The sequence below is a fragment of the Chelonoidis abingdonii genome, chromosome 6, assembly GCF_003597395.2.
Source record: "Chelonoidis abingdonii isolate Lonesome George chromosome 6, CheloAbing_2.0, whole genome shotgun sequence".
Classification (NCBI taxonomy): Eukaryota; Metazoa; Chordata; order Testudines; family Testudinidae; genus Chelonoidis; species Chelonoidis abingdonii.
The window spans coordinates 92,183,746-92,198,648 of NC_133774.1; the positions used below are offsets into that span (position 1 = coordinate 92,183,746).

The 14,903-nt window shown below is 41.2% G+C and overlaps 1 protein-coding gene across 1 annotated transcript in view; it reads left to right on the top strand.

Annotated features, from left to right (window-relative positions):
• The window catches only part of GOLM1 (golgi membrane protein 1), a 54,483-nt gene that overhangs the window by 31,256 nt on the left and 8,324 nt on the right, over positions 1-14,903 (top strand). The window contains exon 6 of the mRNA XM_032771142.2: positions 11,540-11,678. Coding sequence (XP_032627033.1) covers positions 11,540-11,678 — 139 coding nt within the window. The remainder of the gene's footprint in view (positions 1-11,539; positions 11,679-14,903) is intronic.

The following is a 14,903-nucleotide window of genomic DNA, read 5'->3' on the forward strand; positions in this document are numbered from 1 at the left end:
AAGATAATATACCAGCTATGGTCCTGATTGGTTTCTGCTCATTTGTGTGAGTACTTGTGGCTCCCATCACCATAGTATTGGAGCACTTCACAAACATTTCTGACTTGTGTTCCTCTCAGTGCTCCTGGCACACAGGAAAGTACAATTATCCCCACTTTACAGATAGGGAACTGAGGCACAGAGAGACTAAGTGACTTGCCAAGGTCACACAAGAAGTCTGTGGGAGGGCCAGAATTTGAACACAGATCTTCCAAGTCTCAGCCAGAGCTTTAATCAGATCTTTGCTATGTTTCCTGAAGTCGTCGTCGTCGTCTTCTTCCAGCAATGTTAGCTGTCCAAGTCTAGCACAGCAATCCAATTGATTGCTTCAGGTGACACTGAGTGGATAGCTGAGATGCCACTGGGATGTGGATTGTTTGGGAGACTGATTGATGAGGTGCTCCATAGTTTGAAGTCAATTTCCACAGTCAGAAATAGGATGGTGTCTCAGTCCTCCTTTATGGAGGAGGTAAGAGCATCTGCCATGTGATGTGTGGATGCGATTCGAAGTGGACATGTTTTCCACAGAAGTGAAAAGTAACTGGGTTTTTCATTTGGGTCCTTGAGGTGTTTATTTGGCAGTTAGTGTCTTTCCAGCTTGCTTGCTATTGATTTTCAGGGGAAAACCCCAAATCTTCAAGCTCCTGTGTTGCAAGCCGGAAAGGTTTTCTGGAGTTGAGTTGGAATCTCAGTAAATTATATAAGGACTTAATGTATTGAAAGGTCCTTGTTAATTCAAATATGATGGAACTTTTGATGAATTTTTGTAGATGAATTTGAGGTAGGTGGTATCTGCCAGTATGGGAAGCCGTGGTTGCGGTGTTGATTTCACTGTGCCCTAAACAGCAATGGAAATAGTACCCTTGAAGCATTGTAAGTTGTGAATAACAAAGTATATGTGCAGGGATACTGGTAAGATCTTCAATAACCCTTAACAATTCCATGTCCTCACTAGGAGTTATTCTCTCCTACTGAAGCTGTTTGAAAATATTTTTTCCTGTACTAATTATGAGTTCTGTTTTTTCCCTTTCTTACTAACGTTGATGTTCCTTTCTCTGTATCTTGTGAACGATGAACCAATGCAACTTCCTTTGCTTACATTCTTATAATTATTATGGCTCTCTACTCGGTTAGCAGCAATTTGACTTGTGCTTCCTATGCTGGCAGGACTGGTACTACTTCCACAGCAATGGAATGAAAAAGTTAGATCCTATATAAGCAGTAGCTTACTTTGGTTTCTGATAAATCTTGACAATTGTTAGGAAGAAGAAAATTTTTGCTATTATGGACCTGATCCTGCTGTTTTTATACAAACTTGAAGTCAATATGAATTTTGCCTGCTTTAGAACTGAAGGATAAGTCTCTGTTTTGTTTTGTTCTGCTGATTGTACTCTATACATTTGTAAACTGTGGCTTAAGAACTGATATTTAGTATGTGGAGCACCTCCTGCACAAGATTAGGCCCCAAATTCGAGCTACCTTTCTAATAGTTATACATTGCTAGGCTTTGTTTAGTTTATTTTGAATTGCATGTTAGGTATGGATCTTCAGACTTCTAGCTCCAGAGAAGGTTAATTGTCAGATGGTCTCAAATGAAAATACCTGTGAAACAATTGACCTTGTTTCTTGTATATATGGACAAAGACAGATGACATGTTAGTATACTTTGTAGACTTTGTTTAAATTGTAGAGCAACTGACTTCCTAATGATTCACCTTGTTTACTTAAGTAACTACTGATCTTATGAAATTGAAACCTTAGAATCATAGAATGTCAGGGTTGGAAGGGACCTCAGGAGGTCATCTAGTCCAACCCCCTGCTCAAAGCAGGACCAATCCCCAGACAGATTTTTGCCCCTTGGCATGTTTAAAGGTGTGGAAGAGGAGGACATAATCATGTCTTTGGGGCCTCTGCTGCATAATCCTCTGCTAGACGCAGGACTGGAGGCAGCAAAGATCAGTTATTTGCCAGAAATTCCCATGGAAGGCGGAGACCTGCAAGAGCAGTTTTATACCACACCCTAAATGGGATGTCTTTAATGCTAATGACCCAGATCTTCACACACAGGAGGCAATCTATGCACAAAACTCCCCCTTTTATTATGAAGTGGGCCTCAGGCACAATCCACCCATAACCCTCTCCCTCTCCTTCCCCCAAGGCCCTTCAGAGAGTATGGTGGGCTGTGTAGACTAGGTGTCAGGGATATATCACACAGTAGCCAGGCCCAGGTTGAAGACCTGGTAGTGTGGCACCAAGGAATCCATGCTTCCAGGTTGGTGGGGGTCTCATAGACCTAAGGTCAGAAGGGACCATTATGGTCATCTAGTCTGACCTCCTGCACAATGCAGGCCACAGAATCTCACCCATCCACTCCTGTAACAAACCCCTAACCTATGTCTGAGTTACTGAAGTCTTCAAATCATGGTTTAAAGACCTCAAGTTGCAAAGAATCCTCCAGCAAGTGATCTGTGCCCCACACTGCAGAGGAAGGTGAAAAACCTCTCCAATCTTCCCTGGAGGAAAATTCCTTCCCAACCCCAAATATGGCGATCAGTTAACCCTGAGCATGTGGGCAAGACTCAACCAGCCAACACCCAGGAAAGAATTCTCTGCAGTAACTCAGCTCCCACCCCATCTAACATCCCATCAAAGACCATTGGGCATATTTACCTGCTAATAATCAAAGATGAATTAATTGCCAAAATTAGGCTATCCCATCATGCCATTCCCTCCATAAACCTATCAAGCTTAGTCTTGAAGCCAGATATGTCCTTTGCCCTCACTACTCCCCTTGGAAGGCTGTTCCAGAATTTCACTCCTCTAATGGTTAGAAACCTTCGTCTAATTTCAAGTCTAAAATTCCCAGTGTCCAGTTTATATCCATTTGTTCTTGTGTCCACATTGGTACTAAGCTTAAATAATTCCTCTCCCTCCCTGATATTTATCCCTCTGATATATTTATAAAGAGCAATCCTATCTCCCCTCAGCTTTCTTTTGGTTAGGCTAAACAAGCCAAGCAATTTGAGTCTCCTTTCATAAGCCAGAGTCAGAACACTTGTGGAGGTGTAGGGCCTCTGAGTGGCTTCTGGGGATCAGGCATGTTTTAAGGGTAGGAGTGAAGGGGTTAGAAAACATGACCTTTTCTGATAGTGCAATTCCATCTCCCCAACAGGGGTAGCTGTGCGGAATCCCTATGGAGCTTTCCTCCTTCTAAGACTCTTCCTATGGGCTACCTGTGCAGGGGATATTCTGGGTTTATGGTTGCCCAATTATAATCTCAGTCAAGAAAGGCAGAAATTGTTTCCATCACTGCATAACTTGCATTGTACAGACGTACATAGTTTCTATTCATACGTTTCTTATTTTTATAGCTATAGAAAATACTTTTCATGATTTTTATGGCGCATTTCACAGGCAGTATAATGTGTCAGACTTAACGTTGCTGTAACTTTTTATATTACCTGTTGTGCTTTCTTTTTACTGTTGGCTTAACACTGCATTGCACTCTGTATTTCATTAGTCATAGAAATGTGTACATAAGTGTGCTCAGTAGAGGGCAAGTCGCACTTTTTGAATGGGTAAGGAGAGAGGGGGAGAGAGAACTTGTGACATATACATTCTAAAGGCTTAGGAATGATCATTTTCCATCTTATTTGTGTATCGAGCCTTTTGAAGAAGTAATTACTTTGTTGGCAAACATAAAAAGATCTTCACAGTATTATTTACTCTTGAGGAAATAAACAGTATCTTCTAATTCATTTTAAGAGCAGTAAAACCAAACATTGCTGTTAGCATAGTGTGGTCTACGGTGTGTGATAATGAAATAACATGAGGTGGTGGTGATTAAAGAGAGGGCAGTTTCACTGTGCCTACATGTCTGCCATTGAGAACTGCTAATCCTCCATCAGTTCAATTTAAGTTCAGTGAGGGGGAGAAAATGAGGAGTGGTAGTATCGTTCAGTACCAGAAAATGGGTTAAAATTAGAAATACAGTTAAAAAATTACTCAAAAGCATGACCGGGTATAAACTGTCTTGTTTAAAAAAAAGATATTCCAGTACAGACAGCAATGCTACAGCTCTGAATTGTGCATGTTAAATTAGAAGACATTGAGAAAATCAAATTATTATAGTAGTCTCTAACAGTTTTGGTTCTGAATCTTGTGGGAAACATACTACTGTCTTTTAGGGGGGAAACCGTTCATTAAATCCTTAGCACAATCTAGTCCTTCAGAAGAATTTGTTACATCTAGGAATGAGAGTAGCTCTTCTAGCAGTTCTTATGTTCTTAGCAAATTGAAATTCAGAAATGTGGTTTCATGCCCACAAAATGAAAGAGTCTTTGTTGTCTGCATTGCAGTATATTGGCAGCAGGTTAAAATGCTCTTTATTCAGTATAGTGTCTCTCATTTCCTCCTCTTGGAATTAGTTAGGATCAGTAATTAAGCTCACCTTTCACCTTGATAGGAATGCAAACACTTTCACATGAGTAAACTCCTGAGCACAAAACATGTATATTCAGTGTGATAGTTCTGTTCCATGTACTGTCTTCTCAAGATGCAGCAGGGTATTTCTGCTACGCTCAGAATTACAAGGCATTTAGTAACAATTATTTGGACTATATGCCAGTTGAATGTTTTGTCATAAGAAAAGAAAGAGCAGGAAAATCTGCAGCAGACCTATTTGTTTCAATTAGTTAATCTGGTGTATTCAAATTGTCACAGAAGGAATGTCCTCTGGATTATAAAGGTTTGTTCTTTTTTTTTTTGTTTCATTTTTTAATCTAACCCTGAAAAGTTAAACAAACCAACCAGACTGGTAGTTCCTCTTTCAAAAAGGAGAGCCTCAGTGGCAGAGGGAGCAATAGTAATGTTATGAGTGGGGCCCTACCAAATTCACGGCCATGAAAAATGCATCACAAACTGTGAAATCTGGTCTCCCCCCCCATGAAATCCGGTCTTTTGTGTGCCCCACCAGTAGCAGCACAGAGGTAAGAGTTCCAGTACTACAGGGTGGCCTGCAGAGCTGAGTGGCTGGAGACTGGAGGCTGCTGACTGAGGGCCCAGCTCTGCAGGCAGCAGCACAGAAATAAGGGTGGCAATATCATAACATGCCATTCTTACATCTGCGCTGCTGCTGGCGGCAGCTCTGCCTTCAGCCTGAGCTCCTGGCCAGCAGCTGCTCCTGGCCAGCTGCCCAGCTTGGAAGGCAGTACCGCCACTAGCATCAGTGCAGAAGTAAGGCTAGCAGCACCACTAGCCCTCCCCACACTAACACCACCGGCCCCGCAATTCCTCTTTGAGGTCAGGACTCCTACAATTACAACACTGAAATTTCAGATTGATATAGCCAAAATCATGACATTTATGATTTTTTAAATCCTGTAACTATGAAATTGACCAAAATGGATTGTGAATTTTGTAGGGCCCTAGTTATGAGCTGGGTGAAAGCTTGGTATAGCTTGAGGTTAAAACCTCATTCAAACTGATGTGTGAATGCGCCCATCTTTGTAAGAAACACTTAAGCTTTGTTTTACATGTGGCTCCTTAACAGATTCTGTCCAGGGTCCAGGAAGGTTCCACTGGGTATTGTGACAGGATGTGAGTGTGTGTGTGAGGGAAAGCAAAACATACACAAGCCGAGACAAAAGAGAGAGGCAGAAGTAAAAAAGAAAACCAAGAAATAGCCTTGTGAGCATTGTGTGACCCTGGAAAAAGCTAGAGAGAGCTTTTGGTTTTGGCCAGACAGGCTTGATTGAGACTGTAAGCTAAGAAATTGTGTCTTTTGTGTTTGATTCCTCCTGTGTTTGAAGAAGCAGGACTTTGTATATTCCTTGTAAATAAACAATATTGCATAAAAAAAAGAAATCAGACTTCCATCAATTTCTGCTTCCAACTGGAGTGTCCCTGGCCTGAAATTTGACTAGCTACTCAGATTACCGTTGTCCTTTTTGATCCAACAAACCTTTCTCCCAGTGCTATGCCATGGTTGACAGGTGCTCACACACAAATGAGGAGGTCAACTAAACTAAGCCATGGTGGCTTGTGTTATGTTAGAAACAGAGGGAGAACTAAATGGGAGTTATTTGTCTAAAATAAAAACTTTTATAGCAAGACAAGTGAGTTCTAAATTTTTAAGATGTTACAAAATACTTTAAAAAAAATTCTCTAATCAAGAATGTGACTGAATTCATGAAGTGGGAACTATGGCTTTGAAGTAAGTCTGTAGTTTTGTTTTTGTTTAATTCAATTCTGTGACTCTCCTTTCCTGCTTTTGGAATTAGTCGTGATTAGGCTTGAATGTGAATTGATTTCTGAGCTTTTTAAGCGAGTGCTGATTACAGAAACATTTAAGATTATTTATGTGGGGATATTTTCAAAGGTACAAAAGGCAAATTAGGCACTTAACTTTCCTTTTGTGTCATTGAAAATCTTCCATTATACATTAATTGGGGAGGTTTGGAAAATGGAATCCTTTCCATTGACTTCAATGGACTTTGGATCAGACCAAGGTGCTCAGCATTAGTCAGCAGTGAGGTATGTGGGCGTACTAGTAAAAGGAGAGTATGTTCCTCAGTAACTGACTAATCAAGAGATCCTCAGTTTCATATTACATGTGCAGTCCTGCCTTTTCTTTTAGAATTCACGTAGACCAACAACAAGAGTTACAGAAGGATTCTGGGATTAACCTGAAAACTCTCCTGGAGTTGGACTGTGTTTTGATTTTAACAAACTAGGGTTGCAGGGAAAAGCTGAGCAAGTTGCGGAGTGTTAGAGTAGTCTATTGCTAAGGTAGCCTATAGGGTAATCTAGTTTACTGTGTCCAGTATAAAACATGTATAAAAGTTGTCTTCATATACCTTAAAAAAAAATCTGTGTTTAACTGTACAGGGTAACTGAGTATTTCTGAATGTTCCCCTCTCCACCCACATGCTACTAAAAACAAAACACCCAAACTTGTTTGTTCTCTTGAATTCTTATCTGAATGTTCAGTTGCATGTTCTTCTCATAGACTCATAGGTCAGAAGGGACCAATATGATCATCTAGTCTGACCTCCTGCACAAGGCAGGCCACAGAACCCTACCCATACACATTTATAACAACCCCTAACCCATGACTGAGTTATTGAAATCCTCAAAATTGTGATTTGAAGACCTCAAGCTGCAGAGAATCCACCAGCAAGCGACCCATGCCCCACGCTGCAGAGGAAGGCGAAAAACCTCCAGGGCCTCTGCCAATCCGCCCTGGAGGAAAATTCCTTCCCGACCCCAAATATGGCGATCAGCTAAACCCTGAGCATGTGGGCAAGACTCACCAGCCAGCACCCAGGAAAGAATTCTCTGCAGTAACTCAGATCCCATCCCATCCAACATCCCCTCACAGACCATTGAGCAGACTTATCTGCTGATAATCCAAGATCAATTGCCCAAATTAAACTATCCCATCATATCATCCCCTCCATATACTTATCAAGCTTAGTCTTAAAGCCAGATAAGTCTTTTGCCCCCACTACTTCCCTCGGAAGGCTGTTCCAGAACTTCACTCCCCTAATGGTTAGAAACCTTCGTCTAATTTCAAGTCTAAACTTCCTTATATCCAGTTTGTACCCATTTGTCCTTGTGCCTACATTAGTACTAAGCTTAAATAATTCCTCTCCCTCCCTAACGTTAATCCCCCTGATATATTTATATAGAGCAAGCATATCCCCCCGGAGCCTTCTTTTGGCCAGGCTGAACAAGCCAAGCTCTTTGAGTCTCCTTTCATAAGGCAGATTTTCCATTCCTCGGATCATCCTAGTAGCCCGTCTCTGAACCTGTTCCAGTTTGAATTCATCCTTCTTAAACATGGGACACCAGAACTGCACACAATATTCCAGGTGGGGTCTCACCAGCGCCGTATATAACGGCACTAACACCTCCTTCTCCTTGCTGGAAATACCTCGCCCGATGCATCCTAAAACCGCATTTGCTTTTTTAACAGCCATATCGCATTGGCGGCTCATAGTCATCCTGCTATCAACCAATACCCCAAGGTCCTTCTCCTCCTCCGTCGTTTCCAACTGATGCGTCCCCAACGTATATCTAAAATTCTTATTATTAATCCCTAAGTGCATGACCTTGCACTTTTCACTATTATATTTCATCCTATTACTATTACTCCAGTTTACAAGGTGGTCCAGATCTTCCTGAATAGTATCCCGGTCCTTCTCCGTGTTAGCAATACCCCCCAGCTTCGTGTCATCCGCAAACTTTATTAGCACATTCCCGCTCTTTGTGCCAAGGTCAGTAACAAAAAGGTTAAATAAGATCGGTCCCAAAACCGATCCTTGAGGGACTCCACTAGTAACCTCCTTCCAGCCTGACAATTCACCCTTCAGTACGACCCGCTGGAGTCTCCCCTTTAACCAGTTCCTTATCCACCTTACAACTTTCATATTCATCCCCATCTTTTCCAACTAATCTGTTCTTAAAATGAAGAGTTCAATAATTTGTTCAATCTCTGCAGCTCTAATAAGTGAAAAATCATTACAACCTGGTGGCTCTCTGGTGGTCTATATGAAATGAGTTGGTGGTCTGAGTCTAGTTCCTAGTGGCCAGTGCAGCTCTCTGTACAGCAAACATGCTGCTGTAATTGGCACATTTTATTTAGTATTGGCAGAGAGGTCAATCATTGACCAGGCTAAGGGAACTGAATTTACAAGTGGTAGATTTTCCAGGTGCGGATGGGGCACATTGATCGCCCCCACCACCGTGGAGAAGCTTGCCTTGCTGCTATGTGCACATTACCTGTCATGTGCATGAACAGAGGATTTTCATCTCCAGAGTTGTTGATCTGCAACCTTTCGCAAAAAACAAAATTCTTCTATAGCAACAGCAATCAAAAACTATGTGGTTACATGAGTTGGCTTTATTAGCACATGCAGTATGTATGCACACACAAAATGGAGAGCGAAGCCAGTCATTGTAGGCCACAGTTAGCACCCTCCCAGAAAATTCTCAAAATCTCCCACATTATGTGGAGACAGTTTTAGATCTCCTTATCTCCCCCAGGAGTTAAGAAACTAATATTAATATAACTCATGCCTGTGCTCAGTTTTTCTACAGTCCGTGGTGTTCGCTCTTACAAATTTTAAGTGTTTTCTTTAGTTTGATGACTTTTTTACATTTAGAAGTTAGTCAGCCAAATCATGCTTTTAAAAAGCCAAAACTCTCCTGGTGCAGCACAAACAAAATATTAGCAAAGGTCACTAACTTGACATTCAATAGCACATCTGTCTACCTATTCCTTTCCTTTCTAGATGTGAAGTAAGTGTCTTTTTGACTCTTGCATTAAACACAAATGACCTGCTCACTTGGGTTAGGTCTTCACTGCAGTTTGTTTGAGATAGCCAAGCCCATCTGTGAGTCTCCACACTGCAAAGCCATACTGGAGTCATACCTGTGTTGCCATGTGTACACAGGTGTTGCAGCAACCTGGGTGAGGCACTAGAACTTCTGGGGACATATCCCATGGTTCTCAGTTGTGCACTAAACTGAGCTGCATTAGCAATTGTTTTGCGGTTTATTGTGGGCAAATTTGTCTATCCTTCTTGGGCCCGTGTGTGTGGAAGTGTTCTGAGCCCACCAACACAATAAATTAAAGCACTTTCCTAGCTCTGGTAAATTAACTTAGTTTCTCCTCCATACCTCCTAACGTTCCATTAATTCAGGGAAACATCATCAGTCCAACTATTTCTATGCAGAATCAATACCTTAAGGCTTACAACTAGTACTTGAAATGTGTAATTTCCCCCATCCATCTTGAGAAGTCACATGCCAGCTGAGCTATTTGCAACATGGCTTTCTCTTTTAAAAGTGTTCGCCTGCGTTTTCTTGGCACTTGCTGCAATGGCATTTCAGTAAAGAACTTAAGAAAGGGAGTATATTTTCAGAAATGAGGCACATTTTGAAAGAACATTGTTTTTTCTAATGGTAATTTATATCTAATACAAAATGCTTCTGAATGGGCACTATTGTTTTACCGTAATTTAAACGAAATAAGCAAAAAGTGTTAATAATATAACCCTGCCGTTGTTTAACATTAAATGGTGTTGAAAAAGGTCTGGTACATCAGGCTGCTTAGCACCATGGCAAACAGAACATTAACGTTTTTTTTAACCTTTTATTAAAGATACAGAAAAGAAGGAAAAACAATTACAGCATTTGAAATGTAAAATATTAAGTGAAGCCTTCATTTTAGCGTCGCTTGTTTGATGATGAAAGATTTTAGAAGGAAACCCCCTCTCCTGTTTGACAGTGTCTTAGATGGTATTAAAGACGGTCATAACTGGCCTTTTTGGGGAAAAGAGAAGTTAGTTCAGATGGGCTGGAGACATCGCTGCTGCTGCTGACATCCATCTTAGAAGGAAATGCCCTCTCATTTGACCGTCTCTTAGATGGTATCAAAGATGGTATAGCTGTCATCTCAGGTGGTGTTTGGGATTCAGCTGGAGCGGGTAGGGGTGGTGATGTCACCTGAGACCCTCTGTTTCTCTGGTCCAGTCTAGTCAGGAGATCTCTCCAGATCAGGATGATGAAGTCCTAGGGTCCCAGGAAACAGTGTGGGTGGCAGTTATGGTGATGGCAGCTAAGCTTGCTCCAGTAGCCACTGTCTGGTCTTTCATTCTGTTCTTCTTCTTCTTTCCAACTTTCCCCACAAAATTTCTTCCTTTTAAGGACCCAAAAAGGAAGCGATAGTTGGCATAGCCTATCCCTTTATTATTTTGTTCACTGATCAGGCCTAATGTCTCACATACTGATTTTATCTCATTAACTTCTGGCTCTTCATCTCCATAACTTCAACACAGTCCTTGAGTCATATCAACTTGTCCTTTTCGTTTAGACTAATGTAGTCTATCTATCTATCTCCCTTTCATACCTCTTCCCATCAACATTTGTTGTTATAGGTTATGTAACATCTTATGAACTTTTACATACATTTTACAGCTGAGCTCACAATCTGGGTAATTTTATAGGCCCAATTGTCACAACAGCACCCAAGATCTCCCTGGTTCCTTGTTATCTCCTCTCCCACCAAAAGATAACGTACTAGGTCAAATTGCAATTTCTGGTCTTTGCTCCTGAGACACATAAGAGGCTCCTAATTGACTTAAGGTAAACAAAAATAAGCATGGTTGTTTAAACCAAAACATACCTTTTGCACTGATTTAACTAAACCAATGCAGAGTGACACATTTAGTTAAACCAGTACAACTTTCCCATGTCACCTCGGATAATTCTAGCCTCACCTCCTATTTCTCTGTTGTTGTTTCTTGTTTTTTTCAAACTATGCAAATATAGGACTAGGAAGTCAGCAAAATGGAAAAAGGAAAGAGATGCCCCTTTTATGAGGTGTGTGTGTGTTTGTTTTGTTTTGTTTTGTTTTGTTTGTTTAAGAAAGGTTTGTCTGTTAGAGATGTTCGGATGACAGTACCTCTGTAAGCTACTTGTTCTTTCTCTCAAGGTCCCAGTGCATCAATCAGATGAAAGAGTTAAAAGAACAATGTGAAGAAAGGATAGATGAGATCACAAAAAAAGGCAGTGAGGCCCCACAGGCTAAGGAAATCAAAGAATTATTGAAAAATTCCAACAAAACCTACCAGGTAAGCCTGTGTTTTGTTTTGTTTTTTTTGGCAGAAAGTCAGTTGTACCATTATTTAAGATGTCAGTGGAGCTTTCTCCCATAGGGTGCTACTCTTTGGTCATTCAATACAGGTGTAGGCAACCTATGGCACGTGTGCCGAAGGCGGCACGTGAGCTGATTTTTCAGTGGTACTCACACTGCCCAGGTCCTGGCCACCGGGCTGGGGGGCTCTGCATTTTAATTTAATTTTAAATTAAGCTTCTTAAAACACTTTAAAAACCTTATTTACTTTGCATACAACAATAGTTTAATTATAGACTTATAGAAAGAGCCCTTTTAAAAACGTTAAAATGTATGACTGGCATGTGAAACCTTAAATTACAGTGACTAAACGAAGATTCGGCACACCACTTCTGAAAGGTTGCCGACTGCTGCTTTAATATATAAAATAGCAACAGATTCTCATGATTTTTTCTATTATAATGTACTAGATGACCCTGTGAAGCTTGGGAGATTAGTGTTTCTGATAATAAATGAAGTAGTTGCAGCTTGACCTCTATTGTCAGAGTGAGGTTTATCTAGGGTTGCCAGGTGTCCGGTTTTTGACGGGAAACCCCAGTTGAAAGGGGACCCGTGCAGTGTCTGATCAGTGCTGCTGGCTGGACCACCAAAAGTTCAGTTACCACAGTAACCCTGATCAGCCTCTGCTACCAGGAGGGTGGGAAGAGCAGCTGCTGCTGGAGGAGGCAGGATCCTGACAGTGCATGGCGTTTCATATATTAAAATTAAAACACAAGTTTAAAAAACAAGCTTTAAAGTAATATGTTATAAAGCAAATTTGCCATTAATTGTACCTTAAAGGATTTTTGTGTTGCAGTTTCATTTTATAAAGTAACCCGAGGAATGAAAAATGGTTTGTGTTGAGCCTGAAAAGTCTTCTATTTAGTCATCTAGAAAGTTGAATGTCAACTATGCACCACAAATAAATATATTCAAGTTTAGCCTTTTTTGGTTTGCAATTATTCATTGTTAAAAATTGTTCTCATATTTTGTGCAAACCTATTTAATCCTATGAATTACTTCTGTACTATTCAGTAAATGAATGGTTTGAGTATTTCCTCTTTGTGTTGTGCTTGGTCACCCAAGTCAAAGCCCTGACTTTGACTGAAATTGGAAAGCCTTAACAAACAGTTTCATAGTTATTTAAGAATTTCCCCCACCCCGACATTCTTGAAAACTAATTGCTGTATAAATGTTTGTATAATACACAAAGGTGCAAATACCGTCCAAGTGAATTTGGGTGTTTTATTCAGACATTGTTTGTAAATACTTTATTTCAGTATTTGTTCATCTCTAGCTTTACTGAAGTTCAGACAGGAAACTTTTTTTTGTGCACAGTGCATGTAATTTTCTACACTATTGGGTTCCTATTTGTTGGCATTGACAGTTTTATGTACCGTGCATATAAAATATTTTATATGCTCCCTGGCTTCTGAGAGCTTATGTAGAATTGTTTTTCTCCTGCATACGTTGTAAACAAGTACAGAGAAGCAACAGCTTTATTACAACCTAGTTTTCAAGTTGCAAGAAGTTGATCTAGTACAGCAGAACTTTAAGTGCTGCTCAGTTTTATGCTTGTAAAAGCAAACTAGCTTAGCATTTAGCCAGTAAAATGCTCATAAGTGTAAGGTTTGTTGCCTCTAAAATTTCAATGGCTGAATTTCTAAAGTGGCAGATCTTTAAGCTGATATTCTTTTACAGCCAATAAACTTTAAGCAGTTCACTGGAGTAAGGGTTTCCTGGTATATGCTCTAGTCTACTTGTAAATTCATCAGTGATGGCACTTGCTTTGCTTTTTTTAGCTGAGGGAGATGATGACAGTTTAACAGATCTCACTGTTAAGTTTTCCTGATAATCTATTTAGCCTAGTTCCATTGCATTATAGTGAAGCCTGTTAAACTGAAGCTTGGTTCTCATAATCCTGGGATACCTATATCCTGGGGTTTCTTGGTGCATGCCCCAGGAGAGCCAGCTAATGGTCATTCCTTTTGCTGCACTCCTGAATTGGTGGACCAGAGTTGCTTCTTTATAGCAAGGCAGCCTGCTTCCTCCTTTCATCTGAAACCACTTTATCTGAAATCTCAGAATGCCCCCAAAGATTCAAATAAACTGGACTATTCCATATTCTGTATACCACATTTGGAGCTCAGCTGATGTTTCTTTGTGACTGATTCACCTTTTCATCTGATGCTGATGTCTGTTATGTGGTTACTTGTGCACACAGTCTCTGTATCAATGAACACTCATGCTATAGCAAGCTGTGATAGCCAAAGTGGTCTCTGGCTTTGTAAAACATTTGCTATACTAAACCAACACTTGTTAGCTGCCATCTGCCTTTGTGAACAGTCCTGGTGGTGGTCACTCTTCGGGTATTATTTTGGCTTTCATCTGTCAACAGGTGTGATAAAGAAGCAGATGGTGCCAATGAAGTGGAGGCAGGGCAGGCTCCAGGCACCAGCATTCCAAGCTGGTGCTTGGGGCAACAATCTGCAAGGGGCGGCAGTCCCTGTTGTTTTGCCCCCAAGCAGCAGCCCTGAATTGCCGCTACGGACAGCGCGGGCAATCCGTGCGCCGTTAAGGTGGCAGGCGCGTTTCTGCGTTGGCAGCAATTCGGCGGCAGCTTCTATGTTTAGCTGTCCATGGCAGCTTCAGCTAAACATAAAAGCTACCACCAAATTGCCGCCACCGCGGGAACTTGCCTGCCGCCCTAAGGGCACATGGACTGCCCCCACCGCCCATGGCAGCAATTCGGTGTGCTGTTTGGGGCGGTGAAAACTGTAGAGCCGGCCCTGGGTGGAAGAAGGATTACAATACTTTTTTTTGGAGGAGATGGCAGTTAGGGGTTTACAAGATATCCATCTACACCCATGTTTGCCACTCACCCACTCTCTGGCATAAGGCTTGGATAAATTTGTGATCAGGCATTACAACAAGTAAACAACAAAAATATGTGCACTGAGTGCAGAGGAAGAGGGCAGGAATCCTAACTGGTAACATCTGAACAGTCGAAACTGAACTAATTCATGTATCTGAATTAGGCTGCCATAAATTAGTGTTCCCAAAACTTATTGAAAGCTGAACCCTCCTTGAGAAAAATAACAATAGTAGCTTCTCCAGCCCAGCAGGGCAGCCTGGGGGCAAGTTGCACAGCCTCTGTTCTGTATCCAAAACTATTTCTTGGTGC